At 41.8% G+C, this 25,572-nt stretch overlaps 1 protein-coding gene across 2 annotated transcripts in view; it reads right to left on the bottom strand.

Moving 5' to 3' along the window:
• Positions 1 to 533: 533 nt before the first annotated feature.
• The window catches only part of LOC142218683 (UPF0462 protein C4orf33 homolog), a 78,116-nt gene continuing 53,077 nt past the window's right edge, over positions 534 to 25,572 (bottom strand). For both annotated transcript variants that reach the window (XM_075287572.1, XM_075287563.1), the window contains exons 3-6: positions 15,695 to 15,755; positions 6,279 to 6,330; positions 4,241 to 4,440; positions 534 to 881 (exon numbers count right to left, since the gene is read on the bottom strand). In XM_075287572.1, the coding sequence (XP_075143673.1) occupies positions 791 to 881; positions 4,241 to 4,440; positions 6,279 to 6,330; positions 15,695 to 15,755 (404 nt within the window). In that variant the 3' untranslated portion in view covers positions 534 to 790. The remainder of the gene's footprint in view (positions 882 to 4,240; positions 4,441 to 6,278; positions 6,331 to 15,694; positions 15,756 to 25,572) is intronic.

Below are 25,572 nucleotides of genomic sequence, written 5' to 3'. Positions count from 1 at the left end.
GAAGCCTTAGCATCTATGTCACCAGATCAGATCAAACTATATGACTAAGGATGCTAACTATATCTCAGAAGGTTCTGGTTTGGCTTAATTCCTACATATCATGTTGTTAGGTTGGTTAAAGTGCCTGACACTGACTATGTACCTACCTAGAGAGGTAGCTTTTCTGCTTTAGGAAACCCAATCTACATCAAATTCAGGAAATAGTTTATAAATAGCGATTTAGGGGGGGTTCACACTTGCGATCGTTGTCCAGTTTGTGCATTCCGCCAGGTTTCCGTCTTCTGCCCCAGCGAAACACACTCGATTGGGTTTGCAAAGGTGACCGCCTGTGTGCGTCTTCTGCCTATCCGCGGGAAAACCGTTTTTTTTTAGCCGGACAAAAAGTCCTGCATTCAAGCGAATGGGTTTTAAAACTGACTGCGGAATGCACAAACTGGACAACGAACGCAAGTGTGAAAGGGGCATTAGCGATTTCTAAGCAGAGATAGATCGTCTACAAAACATATTTTAAAATCTGTAGTTTATTGATAGAAAGATTCTTTAAGTAAAGAGTGATCTAAAAGGATAAAGCAAGGTAACAAGCAGTAAATATCAGTGATACATAAGAAAAGGTTTACCAACTGCCTAAAACATTCCCCATCTGGAGCAAGGTGATAAGTAAATGTGAGAATTTTCAGTATAGTCTCCCAGACAGTAATATAGTATTACAACAATTGCTTTCCACTGCTAATACTTCAGATGAACCTGCATTGAAGAATTATAAGTCATATAACAATGGTGTGTAGATAAGTTACATCTTCCATAAGCTGGACTCTGGCTTTTTCCATTCTTCATCCATCAACAGATTGTAGTTAAAAGGCCTGAAGTACTCCAACCGGTGGCTATAAAATACAGAGAAGACATTCTGATAAATATGGAAGTACGTTCATCTCTTCCATACAGGTATTAGTTCTCTTACAATGTAGATGTGAATGTGGCACATGAGATCTAGCATCACACATTGCTCTACAGTATTTTATCATTAATGTTCTTATGTAAAGGGATGAGCTCAGAATGGAAGGTCAACTGCTGTATAAAGAGGAACTCAACCTGCTTAAAATCAGAATGTGGCACTGTCCAGGAATATTTTCAGGGTTGTCAGGCACCAGACAAAAAACTAGATAGGAATTAGAAAGGTTTTATTTTGGAAAGGTTATACTTCAATGTTCTCTTAAAGAAGAACTTTCATGTCCTTGGGACGTGTGGTAAAATATACCGCTAGAAAGCCAAGAGTGCGCTGACGTCAGCTTTCCCAGTATGCACCCTGGTGCTGGAGATATCAATGCCTTTAGTTTCGGTATCAATATCTCTCCACTGTCAGAAAGGCGGGCCTTACAGCCTAGCATCATCATTGGGCTGTGAGGAAGGCCATCCCAACAGAATTCTTCCATAGCTTTGTACTGTCAGGAAGGTATTCCTCACAGCCCATCGATGACGCTAGGCTATAAGGCCCGCCTTTCTGACAGTGGAGAGATAGCAATGCCGAAACTATCAGCACCAATATCTCTAGTACTGGGGGCACATATTGGGAAAGCTGACAGCAACAGCGCACTGTTGGCTTTCTAGCAGTATGTATACTGCACATCTCTGAGGACATGAAAGGTCCTCATTAAAAGGGGACCTGTAACCAGAACCCATTTTTTTTTATTTATCTACAAGGCTGGGATCTTTTAGGGTGAATTCACACTGAGTAAACGCTAGCTTATTCTGAACGTAAAACACGTTCAGAATAAGCGGCGTCTAAAGCAGCTCCATTCATTTCTATGGGAGCGGGGATACGAGCGCTCCCCATAGAAATGAATGGGCTGCTTCTTTCACTCCGTGCAGTCCCATTGAAGTGAATGGGGAGTGCCGGCGTGTACGCTCCGGCATGAGCAGAGCTTGCCGTATACGCCGGCACTCCCCATTCACTTCAATGGGACTGCACGGAGTGAAAGAAGCAGCCCATTCATTTCTATGGGGAGCGCTCGTATCCCCGCTCCCATAGAAATGAATGGAGCTGCTTTAGACGCCGCTTATTCTGAACGTGTTTTACGTTCAGAATAAGCTAGCGTTTACTCAGTGTGAATTCACCCTTAAGCTGGAAGAGCTTCTATACATTTCTAATCGTGAATATTATTTTACATTTCATAGTAAATACTATTAAAAAGCTTATATTAAAAGATAGATAGACAGACAGAAAAAAAAAATCTGTCTCAAGTTGTCAAAAAAAAAAAAATGAATAAATGAAAAATGCCACTGAATTGCATCCTGGCTTTACTAGCAGAATATAAGAGAGCTTTGTATGGATTTCTCATATATCCATTCATCACATTGACTGGTTTTAAAAAGCCTGAAATACATGAATATAAATGTATGTTACCTTTAAAAAAAAATAAAATTAAAGTGCACCTTTTATTTTATGAAACTTTGGACATGTCCTAAGGTCTTACTGGTAAGGTTCAGATGTGGAGACCCCCTATGATAACTAAAACAAAGGGGCAGAAGTGCTCAGATGAGAGCTATACCCTATCATTTCTGAAATGATCTGCTTGGCTTTCCTTACAGAGTGCGGTATATACAGTTTCTACATTATCATAGATTTTTATTTGGTGTGATGCAATAGTATTACGTAGATTTAAATATTTCATGTCAGTTGTGGTGAAAATACTGATACAAGGATAACATTAATATACAGTATGTATAGATCATTTAAAAATGCTGACACTTTTCATACAGGTAAATATTGTATCTAATCTTCTAAAAGTGATCCATTATTTTATGAAAAAAATTTCGTAAACAAGGCAAAGCAAAATAAAGTAGCCCATGGGTATATAGCGTGTTTGCTCCAAAGTTTTCGGAGACAGACTGGTTGCTATGAAAAGATACAGCAATGGCTATTAGTTACAACAGGTTATACAAGATTTCTATGCAGAATATCCCTAGCAACCAGTCTTTTGTTATTTACATGGGACACCATTTCATAGCGAAGCTGGTGCCAAGTCAAAAATTACGTAGACGCAGAATCTCTTGTGCTAATAATCAGCTCAGGACGGGTTCACACTTGCGCCCCGGTCTCCGCTTTCAGGTTTCCGTCTTCTACCCGAGAAACTGGACAGGAGACGGAAATAGGCAGTCACTTTTCCAACCCATTCATTTGAAAGTGTCCGCCCGTGAGCGTCTTCTGGTCTCCGCGGCGAAACAGTCTATTTTTTTAACCGGACACAAAGTCAGAAATGCAGGACTTTGTGTCTGGTTAAAAAAAAACGGTTTCGCCGCAGAGACCACAAAACGCTCATGGACGGAGACAGTCTGCCGGGTTTCTGTGTCCTGTCTCCAGAAGACGGACACCTGCAAGTGGAGACTGGGGCGCAGATGTGAACCCACCCTCAAATAGTGACTGCTAATCTCAATATACACTTTGTAGTGTGGATCTAAGGGCTAGTTCACACGTGACTAGGCGTGTGCATATTCTGTCACGGCTGCCGCGATGGGATGTCGGGGCAGTGCACGGCATCCCGATGCGGCTTTCTGCTCCGGATTAGGCCCAAATGAATGGGCCTAGTCCGGAGGGTGCCATCGCGAGGGGGACACCGCAGCTGATTCAGCCGCGGAATCCGCCTGAAGAAAGGGCAGCTTGTTTCTTTTTTCCGCTAGTGGCAACATGGCATTAGCAGAAAAAAGAACACTAGCAGTCTACATAGACCACCATTGTGAGAGGGCGGATTATGACGTGGATTCCGCGCCAAAATCTGCCCCCTCTTGCCCTGTGTGAACGGGGCCTAATATTTCCCCAGTGACAACACATTGGAGAATTTGTCGCAGGGACATTATTTACCACCTGTTATCCACGCTATGTACATCATAAGATACCATGTAAAACATTCCCCAGACTTTCCTTGTAGCAGTACAATTATCACATCGCAGCTTCACAACTTTCACTACCTGCAAAATAAATAACTGGTTCTAATTCTGTAGCCTGAAAGGTGGTTTACAAAACGCTTTCCCAGTAAACTACTCTATTCACTTTGTGACTACCGCAAACAACTTTATCAAATGTCTCCAATTAGTGATCAAAGCCTTAGCCGCGGCGGTATTTCTCTTCCTGCCGTGCCTTTTGTTTCCCTTGTTACTTGTATTGCCTTCAGACCATTGTACAGAGATCAATTACTCTTTTTCACATAAGAAAACAGATGTCCACATCAATATTTGGAACACTTACAAGTCAGCTTGCTGCCCTTCCTGTACTTCTCTTTCAGGGACAGGATAAAGTGCCTCATATGTTCTCTTCTGCCCAGATCCATGAATTGCATAAGCATTAAATCGGTCTACGGAAGGCGGAAAGTATTCCCAAGGAATTAGAGCTCTGCCTTTCCAGGTCTCCTCTGTTATGGACGCTTGAAAGGACAGAGGTAGACATTGCTGTACAAGGAAATAATACAGGGTATTATATACTCAGGGTCACATAAGTGTGTTGGAGAAACAGCGTCATGCATTATTTATAAATTATAAAATCTCAGGCTGACAAAGATAAATTTAACATTAGCACAACCTGCTGCTGAGAGGACAGCCTACTCCATACATTAACCTATGTGGAATACAACTACACTCCCTTTGATCTTAGATTAAGATTACTTACAGCAGAAAAGACAAACATAATATTAAAGTTTACGCTGATTGTTTGTTTTAAGGATACGTTTAGCTCTTGGCATAGGTGAGTGGATAAGAGGAGGATAGTAAAATATTACAGGGGGAATTGTGGAAGATGGCAGCACGTTGGGGACATGGCAAATGAAGTTAATGTAGACAAATATGTTATTATGTATTTTAGTTGAGGATATAAACTCTATATACTTAATAGTGTTACTAGGTAAGACTGCCAATGGAAAAGACTTGGGGATATTAATGATAGTAAGCTTAACTTTGGCGACCAGTGCCAGCAAGCTGCATCCAAAGCAGATAAAATTATGGGATGCATAAAAGAGACATGGATGCTCATGACAGAACCATAGTCATGCCACTATACAGATTAGTAGTAAAGAGTATTGTGCACAATTTTGGGCTCCTATGTACAAGAAATATATAGTTAAACTAGAGAGAGTGCAGAGGAGGACATCCAGGATAACTGGGGGAATGGGTGGATTGGCGTACAGAAACAGATTAAGGGCAGGTTTACACCAGCACCCGCTCTCCGCTTTGTGGGTTTCCATCTTCTGCCCAAGAAACTGGACAGGAGACGTAAACCCGGGGGTCAGTTTTCAAATCCATTCACCTGAATGGGTTTACAAAGTGACCGCCTGTGAGCGTCTTCTGCCTCTCCGCGGCGAAACCGTTTTTTTTTTTTTAACCGGACAAAAAGTCCTGCATGTCTGACTTAGCCTAAAACGATTGTCTTTTGAGGAAATGGCACATCTATTGGACTAAGGCCCCATGTAACAGACCACAGTGGAAAAGCACTGCGGGAAAGACTATGGAGGAAACACATCATGGTTTGTCCTCAAGAGCTTTACATAGAAAGTCTGCAGAGTTTTCCTTTGAGGACTTCCTGCATCAATTATACCTATAGGAATACAGATAGCATTTCCATACGTATAATTGACATGCTGAAATTTCCAAAAGCGTGATGGTCAAGAGCTGTGTATACAGGTTTGACATACAGAGGCTATAGCACTTCCCAGTGCAAATGAGGCTCAAGTGCACTGGGTATGTTAAACCTGTTAAGAGGGGTAGCGGTTTGTCATACAACCAGGCTACACGCTCATATCAAATTTCCACCAATACATATCAAGCTCGCATTACTTATGGGGTTATACAGATGCACTTAACACTCTGTTCAAATTATCAATTAGATATAATGATCCTGTGATGAAGCCAAGAGCTGAAGACGGCAGCCATTCCAAACTTGGCAAATCACCACTAATTATTCACCGAGCTAAGAAGAAAGGAGGCAGCTAAAGGTTTCTAAACTGTATTATCCCTAATCTTCGCCCGCCCTCCTGTTTTATGGCTGACAACTGTGTTGTGCAGAACACGCCAGCTTTAATTAGAAATTTCATTTTATTAAATGGCTGTTGGCAGCGATAGACTAGGAATAAAAGAACGAGGAGAAAGAGAAGGCAGACGATCCTCCAGGTAGCTCATTTGCTCTTCTGCAGTGCCGTGTTGAGGATCCGATTTTCAGCTGTTTTAAATGTTTATGATCCACATTTCAGGCTGCTCAGCAGGATCCGAGACTCAGCAAAACCATTACCCTCACTTACCTTCCAAATATTCCTGCGTTGTGAGAGAAGTAGCACCAAATGATGCCCGTGTCTGCAAAAATAAAAATGCACAGCAGTCTGTACTTGAGTCATTTCTTGTATAAGTACCTTAATTCTATGACTGAGAGCAGAGACACGTAATGCAGCTATGATTGTTTTCACACTGCGCACACAGCGGCACCTGCACAACTGCATAATACTAAGCCAGGGCTGCACCGTTATTCACAGGATTACTACACATTCACTTTCCTGCTGGAGCCTCCTTTGGTTTTTAATGAGTGAAAAAATACAGTGAACTTTACTCTTCTTTGGCTCAATATTGTGCAGAGGGAATAACCCTTCCCATGGAGACAAATCAGGCGTTTGTATACAGCAATCTCTAACAGTACATCTGAACCTGTTGCAAATCCTCTAAGGGGCACCAAACTAAGATTCAAAGGAAATGCGTAATACATTAGATGGAAAATAGAATATCGTTTTTTAACTGTTACAAGTCAGAAATACTGCCTGGGCATTTACTGATATATATCAATGTATATAAATATATATAAGGCAATACAGCTTTATTCATGACTTAGAAAAATATGTTCCCATGGCAAATGATACATGTAGGAAAAGTGTGACGTGTATTTCCAAGGCTGCGCTACCTGATGTGGTATTAGTGCCTGGTGCTGAAAGTGTAATAAAAAAAAAATGTCACAATGCTTCATTTTTCAATACGTGTTTGTCACCTGGACCATATTTGCAACTAGGCACTGAAATTCCAGTGTCTATGGCAGCCATTTGGGGAGTGGTAGTGCCACACACAAGTAAGGCAAAAATATTTGAGGTGAATGACTTAAAAATTGTTAGTAAATGGGGTTTCATTTTGCAAGGGGAACTTTGCTGACATGCTGTCTTATGAGCCTAGTTATGTTGTAACTTGTGTTCATAGTTGAAGTAGGAGTTTGCTTCAATGTATCAATGCGGTTTCTGTGTAATTTCTATGGTATTTACAATACACAAGCCAGGATAGTTAACTAAATCTCACGATGTGAATGCAGTGCAGACAGCCACTAAGGAGCAGGTCTTTGTGTGTAGATGCCAACCCCACACATCCTGACTCCTGGTGAGTCAGAGCATGGCTGCTGACAGTTCAGTACATCAAACAAAGAAAAATTGTGACATCAAACACATATATGTAATAGTTTATGCTGTAAAACCATTCATGCACTGACTGATGGTTGGGGAACCCTAACAAATCAAATGTTGTGAACAATCTGCATGTGGAAGATTACTTAGTTCCCCAAATTATGTATACAGGGATTGAAGTATAATTCAATCTGCATGTTTTATATGCCTGGGCATGTAAGAGCGCTTGGCATCTCTTGGCATATCATACATATAGTTGATACTGAGATTTATGGCATATTACCATAATATGTGAGATCTCTCTGAGCTTAAAGGGATCCTATCATTCACATACTATTTTTTCTAGGTACCACGTCGGAAAAGTTTTAAGAAAGGCTATTCATCTCCTACCTTTCGTTCACCTACAATCCCGGTTCTTGTCCGTATGTAAATTAGCTCTCTCGCAGCACTGGGGGCGGGCCCCAGTGCTCAGACAGCACTGGGGGCAGCCCCAATGCTGCCAGAGAACTCTCTGCAGTGCTGCCTCCTCTTCTTCAGCAGTGTCATCTTCAGCCTCTTCTTCCGGCGGTGGCTTGTAACTTCTAAGGCCTCGGGCCACAGACTATGAGAAAATGGCCGCTTACACAGTATTGTAAGCGGCCATTTTCTCGTGGCCTGTTGGCATGCACAGTCTGCTCTGCCCAAGGCCTAGAAGTTACAAGTCACCGCCAGAAGAAGAGAATCCTGAAAGAAAATCCTGACGAAGATGGAGACGACGCTGGAGAGAGTTCTCTGGCAGCATTGGGGATGCCCCAATGCGAGAGAGCTTGGGATTGTAGGCGAACGGCAGCACGGAGAAGACGACGAAAGGTAGGAGACGAATAGCCTTTCTTAAGGCTATTCCGAAGTGGTACCTATAAAAAATAGTGTGTGAATGATAGGATCCCTATAAGTTATGTCATTGGGCCGCCCAGTCATGGGTGGGAGGTTACAGGAATTAGGCAGGGTTGATGAAAGGCTTTGAAAAGGGGTGATGTAAATTAATTGAGGGACAGATACTTTGGAGCCACCATCTAGTGTGCAGTCTTGGCTCTAAACGTCTCGGACGAATTCTGAAAGTAGTTTGAAAATGTTTTAATTTTTGGACGGCTATATTTACCCAATGCCTCAGCATGTAAAAGATAAACTGCAGATACTATTAGGGTGGGTGGGATTTCCTTGGTGCTCATGCAGTCATAGGCAGATCTGGTGAGGAGCATAGGGGTGCTGGGAGGTAGAGGTGGTTTTGTATTTTCTTTAGTTTTCTTGTTCCTATGTATTTTTATCCATCTCTGTGCCTCTTTTATGTAGGAGGACAATGTTGACTGTTGATCCACATGATGTACAGGTGTAAAATACCTCTGTCCATGTGGAATTGCACAACCACCTTGGATCCATTGGCTGAACGTGTTACAATAATAATATACCATGTTTGTGCACTGATACCAGCTCAAATTTCACACTGTGGCTGTGACTATTACATATTTTAGACAGAGAGTTGGAGTTTCATTACTATGCCTTATGCCTTCATTACATCACCAGAAAAAACAAGAACGAGGTAGACTGTACACTCAGCATATAGAAAAAAAGTCTAAAAGTATTTATTAATATATTAATACAATTATTACAAAATAACACACAATACAGGAAAAATTCCCACAAAGGATCCGCTTGGCCGCAACTTCATTGTCCCTTTGTAAAAACATCACATTGCCAAATAACATGTTTTTTTACAAATATATTCCAAGGTAAAAAGAACACCAGCATCAAAATGAGATATAGTAAGTGGGGTTATGGAAGTTATTAGAAAACACACCAACATAAGGATGAAAAATAATGGAAATTTTCACATGCAACTATATCAATAAACACTGTTGTAACCACAAAAAAACAGTCAATAATAATGCATGGAACAATGGAAGAGGCAAAGGGGTTGCATAAAAGAATAAGTAACCAGTGTAAACAACCTCACATGCAACTAGAACCAACAACTATATCTCGGTGTGTCGGAAACCTGCAGCCAGTGCACGTCCACAATGACAGCAGCAGTGAACCAGCACACAAATATATAAATGTATGGAATACCTTGAGAAGTCAGTTCAATGCATAATATTAAACCCGGTATGCTTACCCATGTGCAAGGCTAAACTAATGCCCGGGACCTGCAGCCAGCAGATCAGCCGATACGCGTTTTGGCACTTTTGCCTTCATCCCTGACGAAGGCAAACACAAAAGAAAACAAAAAACACTTAAGAAATGAGCATTTTAGAATTACTCATGTGTGGATACTACTAATCCCTGCCTTGCACACTAGAAGTATCCATGGGCCCGACTAACTAACCTAAGAGGGCACGAACAAAGCAGGAAAAATAACTCACCTGCAAGAGAAACATAAACCTGACTGGATTCACATTTAGGAAGGAGAAGCAGATACAGAGAAAGCCCCCACAGGTGTCCGACTGGACTAATGGTGAATATGAGGAACACAAACTATAAAGGAGACAATAAACGTGAAACACAGAAATACTGACACTATGCAAATGGATAGGAAAAACAAAACTCAGTATCACACACCAAAAACCCTACAAAAAGTCCAAACTTCCAAGCAGTAAAAGACTAGGGTTCACTGCACACGGAACAACTATGCTTGGAACAGGGTGCTTAAAGGGGTATTCCCACCTCACATACTCATCAGTCTTTACTGCTGTAAAATCTTCTTTCTTCCTGGTTTCTTGCATCATTTGGTGGGCGGGGTTTCACATGCAACCTGGCATTTAGCTCCGCCCCCAAATTCACATGAAGCTCCGCCCGCCCACATTGGACTATGAAGTACAGGCAGCAGCAACTCCATTCTGTGTTACATACAGACACTGCCTGTCTCTGCCATAATGAACACAATTGAATTAGCTAACCTGATAACTGGGAGAACAGAAGACAAGTTCAGAAATGAAAGCAGCTCCTCTCCCCTATCTGATAGCAGGAAGCTAAGTCACGTGGTGTAGACACAGGAATAGCTAGATACACAGGCTCGCTCCCTGCACTTAGCCCCTCCTCCCTCCCCCCTGAGAGCAGCAGATACATCACTTGACTCATGAGCAGCTAAGTCAGGGCTGTGGCCACAAAGAATTGAATAAAGTAAGATAGTGGACAAGCAAAGCAGTTTTGCTGAAGCAGTGTATTTAGGAAAAGTCTTACATTCACATTAAGAAGCAGTATAGATAGGATCCTTGTGATGGGACAACCCCTTTAAATACTTATCAGATATCAAAATAAGATGAATAGGCAGAAAGATATAGCTGAACGGACCAGGACTCAGATGACAGTAGCAATTTCAGGCAGACAGATCACTACTGGAAACCACAGGCAACAAAAGTTTAAGACCGACAACTGACAGCATGCAAAGTAGAGTTATATAGCCAGGAGTAGCCAGAAAGGTAATTGGATAGCCCACAACCTATAATGAGCCCTCAGCACTGCAGAGAGTCTTAGCCCCTTCAGATCGGACCGATCGGAGGCATTAGAGCCGGTTGTCTACTGCTTAAAGCAGTAGACACCCGGCGGCTATGGCGGCCGCCCGGCTCCCGGGCGGTCGCCATAGTTACAGACCCGACATGCGCCGTACTATTACGGCGCATGTCAGGAAGGGGTTAAGGGTCCATTCACATGGAGTAAACGCGGCTCATTTTGGCACAATACACGTGTAAAGAATACACGTGTAAAAAAATGATTCAAAAAACACATTGCAAGAGTGGAAAAATAAAAAAGTTATGGGCTTTGGAAGGGGGAAGAGTCAAAAATGAAAAATGAAAATCGAAAAGCGCCCGCAGGGGGAAGGGGTTAAAGATGACCTTTCACCTGGTGAATCTGCAATTTGCAATAGTTTTGTAAATGAGCTAGAAGATTGGTTAAACCATTAAGCGTACTGCGTAACAAGTTACAGGCAGTTCCATTAATGTCTTTCATATCACAAATAATAAACAGGAGGGTAAAGTGACCGTATCCTGGTTACTGCATGTCCTGTTTAACACGACAAATAACAATTATTTTTGAAATAGACTTTTCATAGGTCTCACTGACAGAAACGCTGCTGAAAGAAAAAAAAAAATTAAGAAAGTAAATCAACTAAAATTACCGTATATACTCGAGTATAAGCCGAGTTTTTCAGCACAGTTTTTGTGCTGAAAAAGCCCCTCTCGGCTTATACTTGAGTCAAGCAAAAAAAAATAATTTTTTTTTTTTTTTTTTTTTTTTTTGGGGGGGGGGGGTGTCTATGACCAGCCGCAATAAAAATTTATAGAATCTCCCATAAAATAGTGAAAAAACAGAGAAGCTTTAAAAAATATATAATAAAAAAAATAAAATAAATAAATAAATCCCTCCTTTCCTAGAATACATACAAAAGTAGAAAATGACTGTGAAACACATACACATTAGGTATCCTGTGTCTGACAGTGCCCGGTCTACTGAATATAGGGTATCTGCAGTGCTCCTGTTCCGTCGGAAAGGGATTAATAGGAGCACTGCATATATCCTGTATTCAGTCATGACTACAAACAGGTCATTTTTAATGCACAATGAAAGCTGCAAAAATAAAACCTATAAGAAACTGATGCAATAGCAGTTTATTTCTAATTTCACGCCATTTTGAGTTTTCTAGCTTCCCAGTACATCATATGGAGTATTAAATAGTACCATTAGAAACAGACATTTGTCCCACATAAAGACCTCATACAGCCTTGAAAGGAAAAACCAAAACAAAAAAAAAAAACACACAACAGTTGTGGGTATTGGTTATGAGGGTTTTCTTTAAGTTTGATACTGCTAACCTACCCTTAGTCCTGTTTTTGTCTCCATCCACTATGTACTTCTGGTGCTGGTGGCTGTTCACAGTTAATTGGTGGTCATGGTATTGGACCGAAACAGCCTGAAATAATGATCTATCTTAAGAATAGGTCCATACTAGAAACAGGGGATGGATGGGCTAAGCTGCAATACTATTCACTGCCACTATACAATGTAAGGTGTTTTACTGGGTAGCCAACAAAGAGGTGGGAGCCCAGGCCTCTTCAGACAACTGATCAGTCTAGGTGTCATACCTCCACCAATCTGATATTGATGATATGTCCTTAGGATAGGCTATCAACATCAGAGCCTTGAGGGTCTGACTCATCACCCAGCTGATCAGCTCTCTGAATGGCAGTGTAGCTCATACAAGAGCTAGAGCGGGTTGCTGGTTTATACTCAGTTTTCCATAGTTTTTGAAGAAGCTGTTTAGCTTTATTAAATTTAGTGGGACAACAGTGCAACAACTCGCACCTCCAAATTGAAAAATACAGTGAATAGGCTAAGGCACATGTACAAGTACCTTGGCCCCTTCAAACAGAAGATGTGTTGTTAAGGGCCAGACCCCCAGTGATCTGATATGGATAGCCTAGTTTTCTAAGGCTGGATAACCTCTTTAACGCCACTGACACTTCATGTGTACAGATAATTTGCAGCATGCAGTACTCTCATAAGTACTAAGAGTAGTGCGGAACAAGCACTTTTTATGATAGCTCATTTTCAGCTCTGCAAACCTTCAGTAGCATCTTAACTGCTGCTGATTAAACACTGTATAAAGTGCTTAGAATGATTTATGTGCTGACACTCACTGCCATTACACTAGAAAAACAGCTTGTCAGGACAAGCAAAAAAAGTTATCCAGTTGTATTATCTTTTAAGATGTCAGAAAATTGGAGGCACAGGGGGTCCAGAAGCTGCATTTCTCATAAATGGCCTGAGGGTCTCAGTGCCCTGGGCCTACGAAGACTAGCCATTCTCCGTTGGGATGTTGGGTACTCCCAGCATGGAGGCCTAGAAGCTGGGACCTCAGCTTAACAAGAGGATGCTAGAAATGCATATGTGGCCCATACCTACAGTGCTGCATTCCAGTCCTCTCCCTTTTCTGGGTCCCGGTGGCAGAGGAGGATGGTTCTCCAAGGCCCAAATCACCAGGGAGTGTGAAGGGGGTAAAGGGATCTCCTCCACAGCTTTATTGTTCCTCAGCAGTCATCTTGTGGGCAGCACTATAGCCAGGCTGATTTGGATTTCCAACCACCCCTTTCCAGCAATGGGACTATATAGCATCCTCAACTTTCAACAGGGACTAAGCTGCTGTACTTCTGATCCTCTCTGCTGCCTTTCTGCTAACGCCATGGACACCTAAGATCAATATAATTACAATATGACAATGATCCCTGTACTTACCTGGCGCTGAAACTGCTATTGCAGGCAAGTAACACATTCCCTAGTTTTGCTTCCTGCAATCTGCTATAAGGACTCTACCTCTGTTTTTACCATGGTGAAGGTGCAAGTGAAGAAAAATCTACAGAACCCTACATCTTAGCTATGCCTCCTGCTTTTCTGAAGCTCCATGAACCTTTCATCTAACTGCATAAGTGCCAATGGCTCCATTAAAGTAAGTGCTGCTTCAGTATTATTTTACCTGGAAAGTACAGTATCAGTACCCAGAAAAGCGCCAAAGAATACTTCAAGTCATAGTTATAAAACCTCACCAATATCAATTTCACTCTGTGAGAAAAAAAAAATGGAAACACACACTAATGATGACCTATAAAAAAATATATTTAACGGTCTTATAGCCTTTAGATGTTGATAATTTATCCCTAGGATAGTTCACTAATATCAGATCAGTGGGGGTGTGACAAATGGCACCCCAGCCAATCAGCTGAACCACACAATGCATGAAGACGGAAGTAGATGGCTGCATTCATTGTGTAGTGGTTGTGCCACGGCAATGCATTCACTTGAAAAGGTGCTGCAGTATGCCAACATGGCAACTACATAGTAGAGAGAGTTTCTGACCTCTACAGTGTATGAATAATGTGAAATGGGTAATATTACAAGTTGTTAGGCCCGGTTCACATCTGCATTTGCTATTCCATTCGGGGATCCCCCGAACGGAAACCTATATGCATTAAAAAGTGGATAGCCAAGAAGCCACATGGACCCCATAAACTATAGGTGTGAACGGATCCCTGGTCACAGGAGTGCACTGGCACAAGGGCTTGGCAATTAGGACCTAAATCAAAATCTTGCTTAGAGCTCGTTCACATAAGCGTTGTCCACTCCGTAGTTCAGGTTTCCGTTTCCTGCCTAAAACAGAGGCAGGAGACGGAAACCTGCAGGAGTCTCTCACCCATTCATTTGAATGGGTGAGAAAGATGTCCGGCCGTGAGCGGCGGTGAGCGTTTTAAGCTCTCCACCGCGAAACCGGGTTTTATAATCCGGACACAGAGTCGGACATGCAGTACTCTGTGTCCGGATTAAAAAATCCGGTTTCGCGGCGGAGAGCCTAAAACGCTCACCGCCGCTCACGGCCGGACCCGGTCTGAGCTTTCCGACTTCTGGCATGCAGAAGACGGAAAGCTCAGAACGGAGACCCGAACGCAGGTGTGAACCTAGCATTAGTAGTACATTTTACCTCAATCACTATTAATGAATGACTATTTTAAGACACTTCCCTTTTTTACAAGCCAGGACCTCCATTTATATATCACTGAATTTTGGCTTTGGATCTTTACATATCAGCAACCCTGATTGGACAGCATTCAGTCAGTGACATATCCTTTAGCCAATAGCAGTGTGACATAGGATGACATGCATACAAAATAACTGAAATAGTAGATTCACTGAATTGCCAGGGAGGTTTTCAAGGGGACTTTCATTCCCCCATTTTCCTGATCACTGGGAGTTGCAGTCAACAGAGCCCGAGCAAAGTGACACTTAAGGATAGGTGTCTGTAGAAACACAACACCTTTAAAGCTTAAAGGGATATTCCCAGTATCAAACCTTTTTGTATAATAACTGACATATAAAAAATATTGCTGCAGCACTAGGCTGTCCCCATCAGTCCCATACATACCTAACTGCCTGTAACTTCATTCAAACTCCTCCACATGGGGGCGCTAGAGGTGGGGCCTCTAGCGTCTGTGGGGAGTAGTCGAATTATATGAAACTCTCATCATGGAACTGTTTAATGACAATAGTAACTTCTAACCTGCAGCCCTGAAACCAGCAAAATTTCAATACAGTAAAATCATTACAAAACTACATAATTGCACATGATGCTGATGTAGCGCACCTCTCTGTTGCACCCTGTGTGAATACACCCTTACAGTGAATATTTTCAGAATGTGACTGGGCACAAACCACTGATATACTGTATAACGTGTTACAATTTTAGAAACACAAATAAAAGAACTTACGGGCCAAGTTCAACTTCTAGATACTGTTCCTTTTCAGAATTTAGGAAAAAAGCTTCAACAACTGTAAAAAAACGAACAAAACAGAAGAAAGTGATATAAATGATTTTAGAAACTAACTAGTCAATGTATTTAACTAAATGTAAATGCTTATATATCAGATGAAAACATGTAATGCTGAATGATCGATCTATGCTGCAATCTACACTCCACTTATCTGATAGGCATTTCAAGTTTTCTATAGAGTTCAGGTCAGATCAGTTTCCTTGCCAGGTAAAAGTCTTCATTGTGAACAATGGTTTGCATATTCTTATGTGTTATAGGGAGATGAATCTTACTCTGTGCCTGATGTAAAGATCATCCATCACTACCGGATAAGGTCATCTTACTTTCATTACGCCATGAACTTGATTTTCTGCCCACTCAGTTGGACAGGTTTACTAATAGAAATGCACCAAAATTTTGACTTCATTTGCACCACAAAACTGCACCCTGTGCACATTTATAGTGTGTTTTAGGCCAAGTCTCCACATGGCGTCCCGCAGCAAAAAAGCGATGTGGGAAAAACCGCAGTGGCAACACATTACGGTTCTTCCCACAGCGCTTTCGACAGAAAGTTTGCAAAGGTTTCCTCTCTGTTTCTATTATACGTATGGGGAAACCGCCAATATTTCCGTAGGTATAATTGACATGCATCGATTTCCAAAACCAAGCCAGTTTTGGAAATTGTGGCATGCCCATAGTGCGTTTTTTGTTGTTGTTTTTTTTTATGTAAATTGTGAACCTCATATAGGGCTCACAAGCTACATTTTTCCCTATCAGTAGGTCTTTGGAGTATGGGAGGAAATCCACACTAACATTAGGAGAACATACAAACTCCTTGTAGATGTTGTCCTTGGCAGGATTTGAACCCAGGACTCCAGCGTTGCATGGCTGCAGTACTAACCACCGGGCCACTGTGTTGCCCCCTTAGTGCGGTTTTTACCACAAAGTGTGCATTGAATTCGCTAGCATCCCATCCACTTTGCTCTGACTGTAAAACACCCAGATTTTTTCCATGGCAGAAACGCCACATGGGGCCCCAGCCTGAGTTGGCGAGAAGGATGTGGCTTACATTCTGGTGAACAATAAGCCAACTTATATGTGGCAGAAAACGCAGACAGTTTAAAGATGCAAACTCAAATTATTTATGTTTTCTCTTCTCTGTTGTTCTTGTCTTACTTCTTATGTACACTTTAAAGAAGACCTTTCACCACCTCTGCCACCTTCAATTCTATGGAATCCTGGCACAGTCAGGATTTCTCAGTATCACCCACTGTGCAGTTACTTTCAGCACCCAATATGACAATTAGGCAACAACCTCGAAATGCGCACATGACAGTAGGGAAAATAATTAGCATATTACCAGACTATTGCTGCCTATGGCCAGGACTGCATACCACAAAAGCTATTAACACAGCAGAGGAGAAGCTCAAGCAAGAAGACAGCCCCTATTATGTTGTACTATCATAATCTACTAGCAGAAAATAAAAACAAAGAAGATATATTTCTGGTACTATGGAAAAATATGCAAATCTGTTTCCCAAGATGTAAATAGAGAAACTGTGCCGCTGTTTGCTGCCCTCTAGGGGTAGCTCCCTTGAACATCATGGCCGACTTTCCTTCACTGCAATGATGCGGGATTTTGCCAAGTCAGTATCACAGCTGTGGACAGCGCTATTTCGATCTGGTTGGATCTCTGCAGTACAGCCTAGGGAAAACTGATATGGCAGAGGTGAGAGACTTCTAGAACAGGTTATGGGGATAATGTCACTCCCTAAGGAGAGACCACCTTCTCAGGCGTGTGAAGTCTTACAAAAAGCCATTTTAGCTCCACTGTGGGGATTATGAGAAAAATATGCAAATCTGTTTCCCAAAATGGCTTTTTGTAAGACTCCACACGCCTGAGAAGGTGGTCTCTCCTTAGGGAGTGACATTATTCCCATAACCTGGTCTAGAAGTCTCTCACCTCTGCCAAATCAGTTTTCCATAGGCTGTGCTGAAGAGATCCAACCAGATCGAAACAGCGCTGTCCACAGCTGGGATACTGACTTGGCAAGATCCCGCATTATTGCAGTAAAGGCTTATTGGAATGTTGGGCATGATGTTCCAGGGAGCTACCCCTAGCGTGCAGCAAACAGAGGCACAGTTTCTCTATTTACATCTTGGGAAACAGATTTGCATATTTCTCCCATAATCCCCTGTTTGTAAGATATCTGGTTCTGATAAATAAATTCCAAATAATAGCCACATATTCCTTTTAAGGTCTTGTGGTTGTTATTAGTAAACGCGTCCTTTTCTTTTACATCACATTTTATAAATTGATTATTAAGCTATTAAATATGTAATAAAGCAAAGTGCTATATAGTGCAATATAATATACTTCATCACTGACACATTTCACCTTCACCTTAATGTCAGATACTTATGAAGCATTTCTTCTAAGGAACTGTTGTGAGACATCTCTAATTAATTTAGCAGATTGAACATGTGTTATTTCTCTTTACTGCTGGGGTGATAAGAAGGTTTTAACTATTAAGGCTTGTTTTTGGTAAATGTTGAGATTTAGTGAATTTGTTAAATAGCACCATTAAATTTTACTGCATGACCAGCCTCTATATTAAAGAGGACCTTTCACCACTTTTGGGCACATGCAGTGTTATATACTGCCAGAAAGCCGACAGTGCGCTGATTTCAGCGCACTGTCGGCTTTCCCGATCTGTGCCCGGTGTACAGAGCTTACGGTGCCGGTACCGTAGTGCTCTATGGTCAGAAGGGTGTTTCTGACCATTAGCCAGAGACGTCCTTCTGCCTCGCGGCGCCAATCGCGCTGTGCTGTGGAGCGGGGAGGAACGCCCCCTCCCTCTCCTGATAATACTCGTCTATGGACGAGCTGTGTGAGCAGAGGGAGGGGGCGTTCCTCCCCGCTCCACAGCACAGCGCGATAGGCGCCGCGAGGCAGAAGGACGTCTCTGGCTAATGGTCAGAAACACCCTTCTGACCATAGAGCACTATGGTACCGGCACCGTAAGCTCTGTACACCGGGCACGGATCGGGAAAGCCGACAGTGCGCTGATTTCAGCGCACTGTCGGCTTTCTGGTAGTATATAACACTGCATGTGCCCAAAAGTGGTGAAAGGTCCTCTTTAACCTACAAGAAGTTCTGACAATTATTGTATATCATAACTTAGACTCTCCAGTGAGATCCAATAGCACATGCATTTTTTGTACTGGCTTATATGATCCATTATAGGGCTTTCAACAGATAACTGAATGTTTCTCTAGTAATTCATATGAAATCACCCATATTCATAGTACACAGTGATTTAATGTAGGGGGTAGATACAGTGTTTAGCAATTTAGCAAAAACTGTGGTACTGTGTTAGCTCTAAATCCAATTGCTATCACACCGTTTATTGCTGCTCTTGGTGATAATGGAAGATATTGGACGATAATGGAAAAGAATCTAACACAATGTCATACTATTACCCCAGAGTACCAAACAAGGCTGTCACTAGGGCAGTACTGGTGGCAATGGTCACAGCTCTAAGGGAAAGGGGCCCAATAGCTGGACATGTAGCTGCCCCCCCCCCAGTCACATTACTGCTGCTGCCCATGAGTAACAATGAAGTGCAGATAGCTCACCATAGACCCCCTATTCATGATATCACCTGAATATGGCCCTGCAGACGAAGCCTACCTGCATGCGTAGGACCCCCAATTCCTATACAATGTTGTTGTACCAAGCAGCAGTCAAAAAAAATTGCCTATATGTGCCCTGAAATTCCTGATGGCAGCCCTTTAACCAAAAACCAATGGATCTTAAAAACCTACTGAACAAACTGGCACAGCTATCTGACCTAAGAATGTGAAGAAGATTGTTCCCATCCAACAGAGAACTTTAAATGGCAAAGCATTTCAGCTGACATCAACTATATTAGGAGCATGTAGAACTTACTATTATTCAACAAGTAAAATTGTCTACTTTATAATAACTTGAGGTACACAAATGTTCAAATTGCGGAAACACAGCAGAATGTAGAGGTAGAAATAATTCTTATATATTTCCCATTCCTTTTGTAGCCATTCTTGGCAACCTTTGTACACCAATGTAACATCTAAACACTTCATTTGAGGTCCAGATGTGCTCCCAAGTATAGTAGGGAAGGGCTAGTATCTCATACTGTTACATGCCATTAGCAATTCCTCACATCAATGTGCTAAACAGAGCCATAGTTTTAGAGCATTGGTTGTCTGATACAGGGATATAGGGCAGCGATCAGGCATATGTAATATTCATGTACGAGAGTCTTTTTTAAAGAAGACCTGCCACATATCCTGACATGCCTTTTTTTTAGTAAATGCTTGCTTCTCTCATAGTGAAACAATTATGGAGCATTTTTTTTCTTATTACTCTGTTATTTCTATCAGAAATGTAAGAACACATTAAAAACTGGTGGTCTACCAATTGGAGGGATGTTGTCACAGAGCCAGACACCATACAATCAGTGGTAGCAATTCCAGAACAGGTACACCCTTTTGACAGGAAGAATGGGAATCAATTCGGTTTTCAATGTATTCATATATTTACTAGAGGAATACAGTGGGACAAAAAAGTATTTAGTCAGTCACCAATAGTGCAAGTTCCACCACTTAAAAAGATGAGAGGCGTCTGTAATTTACATCATAGGTAGACCTCAACTATGAGAGACAAAATGAGAAAACAAATCCAGAAAATCACATTGTCAGATTTTGTAAGAATTTATTTGCAAGTTATGGTGGAAAATAAGTATTTGGTCACCTACAAGCAATCAAGATTTCTGGCTCTCACAGACCTGTAACTTCTTCTTTAAGAGTCTCCTCTTTCCTCCACTCATTACCTGTAGTAATGGCACCTGTTTAAACTTGTTATCAGTATAAAAAGACACCTGTGCACACCCTCAAACAGTCAGACTCCAAACTCCACTATGGTGAAGACCAAAGAGCTGTCAAAGGACACCAGAAACAAAATTGTAGCCCTGCACCAGGCTGGGAAGACTGAATCTGCAATAGGCAACCAGCTTGGATTGAAGAAATCAACTGTGGGAGCAATAATTAGAAAATGGAAGACATACAAGACCACTGATAATCTCCCTCGATCTGGGGCTCCACGCAAAATCTCACCCCGTGGGGTCAAAATGATCACAAGACCGGTGAGCAAAAATCCCAGAACCACGCGGGGGGACCTAGTGAATGAACTGCAGAGAGCTGGGACCAATGTAACAAAGCCTACCATCAGTAACACACTACGCCGCCAGGGACTCAGATCCTGCAGTGCCAGACGTGTTCCACTGCTTAAGCCAGTACACGTCCGGGCCCGTCTGAAGTTTGTTAGAGAGCATTTGGATGATCCAGAAGAGTATTGGGAGAATGTCCTATGGTCTGATGAAACCAAACTGGAACTGTTTGGTAGAAACACAACTTTTCGTGTTTGGAGGAAAAAGAATACTGAGTTGCATCCATCAAACACCATACCTACTGTAAAGCATGGGGGTGGAAACATCATGCTTTGGGGCTGTTTCTCTGCAAAGGGGCCAGGACGACTGATCCGGGTACATGAAAGAATGAATGGGGCCATGTATCGTGAGATTTTGAGTGCAAACCTCCTTCCATCAGCAAGGGCATTGAAGATGAAACGTGGCTGGGTCTTTCAACATGACAATGATCCAAAGCACACCGCCAGGGCAACGAAGGAGTGGCTTTGTAAGAAGCATTTCAAGGTCCTGGAGTGGCCTAGCCAGTCTCCAGATCTCAACCCTATAGAAAACCTTTGGAGGGAGTTGAAAGTCCGTGTTGCCAAGCGACAGCCCCAAAACATCACTGCTCTAGAGGAGATCTGCATGGAGGAATGGGCCAACATACCAACAACAGTGTGTGCCAACTTTGTGAAGACTTACAGAAAACGTTTGACCTCTGTCATTGCCAACAAAGGATATATAACGAAGTATTGAGATGACATTTTGTTACTGACCAAATACTTATTTTCCACCATAATTTGCAAATAAATTCTTACAAAATCTGACAATGTGATTTTCTGGATTTGTTTTCTCATTTTGTCTCTCATAGTTGAGGTCTACCTATGATGTAAATTACAGACGCCTCTCATCTTTTTAAGTGGTGGAACTTGCACTATTGGTGATTGACTAAATACTTTTTTGCCCCACTGTAACAGAGTAAGGCTGCATGCACACGGAGTTACGCCGGGCTTGTAAAAATACTCATTCACAGCCATACACGCGAGCGCTGCGGATGGCTCCCGAACACTTCCCATTCACTTCAATGGGAGCTCTCGTAAAGCCAGCGTTACGAGCGCTCCCATTGAAGTGAATGGGAAGTGTTTGGGAGCCGTCCGCAGCCCTCATGTGTACGGCTGTGAATGAGTATTTTTACAAGCCCGGTGTAACTCCGTGTGCATGCAGCCTAACAGCTCCATGCAGATAAATCAAAAGGAAATCATGTTTTTAGATAGTGATATGCCTGAATAGCCTTTAAAAAGGCTATTCAGGTGAGGCTAGTAGATTTTGGAAAGACCCCCTGTTTTTTTTACATATTGGTAAAACCGATATGCAAATGAACCTGTCCGTGCACCCTGGACATTCCCCAAGGCAACGTGCACCCCCCCTTCCCTTGTGTCATACCTTTATAATACCCCCTCCTTTGCTTGTGCTCGAAGATGGCCTCCTCCTCCATAGGTGTAACCGCCTCCATTCTCTGTAGTTTCGATCCCTGCGCTTTGAAATCTTGGGCATGTGCAGTAACGCTCCTTTCTGAGCACTACTGAACATGCCTGAGCACCATTTTCTTATGGACAATGGAAGAAAGCGCACAAGAAAATGGCGCTCACGCATGTGCAGTAGCGCTCAGAAGGGAGCATTACTGCACATGTCAGAGATTTCAGAGCTTAGACTACAGAGAATGGAGGCGGTTACACCTATAGAGGAGGAGGGCATCTTGGAGCACAAGCATAGGAGGGGGCGTTATAAAGGTATGACTCGGGGGGGGTACACGATGGCTTAGGGAATGCCCAGGGTGCACTGATATGTAAAAAAAAAACAGGGGGGTGTCTTTTCAAATTCTACTAGCAGCACCTGAATAGCCTATCTAAAAAAATGATTTCCAAATGATAGAGCCCCTTTAAGGAGGCTTGTAAATGTATCACAATATAGTAATGTATGCGCCATTTCTCTATAGTATGCAAAGCATGGTTTTACACCATCATTTGTAAACTAAAGAAAGACTAGTGTGTGGATGAGATGAGCCCTCTTTAGTGGGTTTTAGCCTTAGCATTTTCCAGGAAATATGGACTACAGCTATTGTTTTCTCTGTTCTTTGATTAATAATTTCAGTCTCATAAAAAATGCAAATGACAAATCTCAAATCCACTAACCAACAAAAGTGGTAGAGGATTTCTATCTACGAACAATATATCTGAGCTTAATGTCATAAAACTTTAATGTAAGAATCTAAAATAGTTTATTATGTGTTTATATATTCAGAAGCGTCATGTTTATTGAATGAGGTGTATTCATCACACACGGCACACGTCAACAAGAATTTGACCCAGAATAAGATATACATTGAACTCTTTTCTATCCATGCATATATGAAAATCAAGGTCTTCTGGGATTTCTATTCCTATCTATACTGGAATAAGAAAATGGGGGAGGAAGATGGTAAGCAGCTTTGAAGAGCAATTCCCTGTGTAAAAATGGAGAACTGACTGCTTTATTAGTATGTATAGGAGTGATTATGTGGGCTTTTAACTGCAGAGTTGTGGATTAAATTATGGAGCATTTCCTAATTCACACAGGAAATAAAAGATCATAATTAAAAAATATATATATACACATTCAGGTATTTCCAGTCATATAGAGTAACTGCTTCGGTACCACATACTATATTTCATAGGATGAGGTGAGCAATAAGGTTGATCATACACCTTCAATATCTGGTGACCAACCGCTTTTTTGTCTGGCAGGTTACCTTCCCAACTCCCCCATACACATGTGCGCTTTCCTAGTTTTCCATGGAGTGAGGGGAATAAACCACTGCAAAACACCTTTGGGAGAGGACTATCTCTAAAGACAGACCTGGGCATTGTAGGGCCTGTGGGCTACATCCGGCCCTCTAACTATTTCTGATTGGCACACGTGAGATAGTTGTACAGGGGCGTACTCTCTATACTCAGAAAGCAATGGTGGCGCTCCGCCTGTGCTCTGAGCACAGCGTAGTCATCCATCCAGCGCCGCCTTTCTTCTGCTCTGCTTCAGACATGAACAATCGGCTCTTCTATCGGCTATTTTGTGGTGGACCCCTTTAAGAAGAGGAGGAGAATGGCTGACAGAGCAGAATAAAGGGGGCCTGGATGGAAATGACAATGCTGTGCTCAGAGCTTAGGGAGAACGCCCCCTGTGCTTTCTGAGCACAATGAAGAAAAATTCAAAAACGGCAGTGCGGACCTTCAAGATAAAGATAAGAGATGAATGGCCTTTATAAAGGCTATTACTACGTGCTTTAGTTTAAAACATGTTTTTAATGATAGAATCCCTTTAAGTTAAAGGGATGCTGATCTTTGAAAAGCTTGCTATTTTATGTCAGGATGTGATGCTAGTTTTTTAAACACTGCAAAAATTTACAATTTCGAAACTGAACAATCACAAGTTCATCATCTCATCATTAAATAATGTTGTAATTAGGTCCTCCACATTGTCATTGAATCATTGTAATGTTTCATTTACTGATTTTTATGAAGGGATAGTATAAATACTGTATATAGTATATAGGTATTGGGTAGAACTGAGTTAAGTATATTAGTCTGGCCCTCTAAAATCCTTCCAATTTCTCATGTGGCCCCATGGGAAAATGAATTGTCCTAAGAGAACAAAGGATAAGGTACGTTCACTTCTTTAACCTTAATACTTTTACAGAGTCAGCTGATCTGGCAGGTTAGAGTGACTTTGGAGTCGGAAGGCCAAACCATCGATTCCTATTTCTCCACATGCGGACTCCAGCTCCAACTCAGAATATTTTATGAGATTTGTATCTTGTCGATATAATCTGATTATGTGTTTTTCTACTAATGTACCCCATTATTTTGTTTTGTTATATAAAACTCAAAAGTAAATTAAAATAAATGTCAGACAGCTATGGACAGACAGGCGCAGCAAAGTTTCTAATTCAGGAAAACAAAATTGTAATTGAATTCCTATACCTCCATGGACCCACTGATATGCTTAAATCAGTAAAGGTCGCAAATTGGACAGCTATAGGACTTTTCCTCAGGCTCACATTCGCTAGCATGCAATTGTGATAATACATGGCCATGTGTATGGGGTGTACAAAAGTGAAAGGCAAAGTGCTGAAGTCTCGCTATATCAGCTCAAGATTACTGACTTATATGTGGTCCAGAGCGGGTCTGGAGTAGGCTTTAGCCCCAGATGTGGGACATAGGCTCATTACTGGGCCATAAAAGTCTGCTAAGTCTGCACATCAGGGCAGATACTGGGAGAAGAGGAAGTGACTAGGTCTGTCCCGACACTGAGAGCCTTGTGTACTGTATAGTGTTTGTTTTTTTGGGTGGATTTATGTGGCTAGATAGTAAGACACATGTACAGTTAGTATTTTCCTTTATAATTAGCGCTCAAACGAGCAGGATTTTTTATGACATTATTTTGTCTGAAGTTAAGAATGTATTTTATTTTGGTCATTTTTGTGCCTGACCTAAAGGTTTATTTTGGTATTTTTCTTAAATAAACTGCTTTGCTGCAAAATTTGTGTCCCCGTCTTTGACTGGCTGGGTCCGC

The sequence above is a fragment of the Leptodactylus fuscus genome, chromosome 1 (genome assembly GCF_031893055.1).
Source record: "Leptodactylus fuscus isolate aLepFus1 chromosome 1, aLepFus1.hap2, whole genome shotgun sequence".
Lineage (NCBI taxonomy): Eukaryota > Metazoa > Chordata > Amphibia > Anura > Leptodactylidae > Leptodactylus > Leptodactylus fuscus.
The sequence above is the reverse complement of the archived record's forward strand: the minus strand, read 5'-3'. Positions and strand labels throughout refer to the sequence as shown.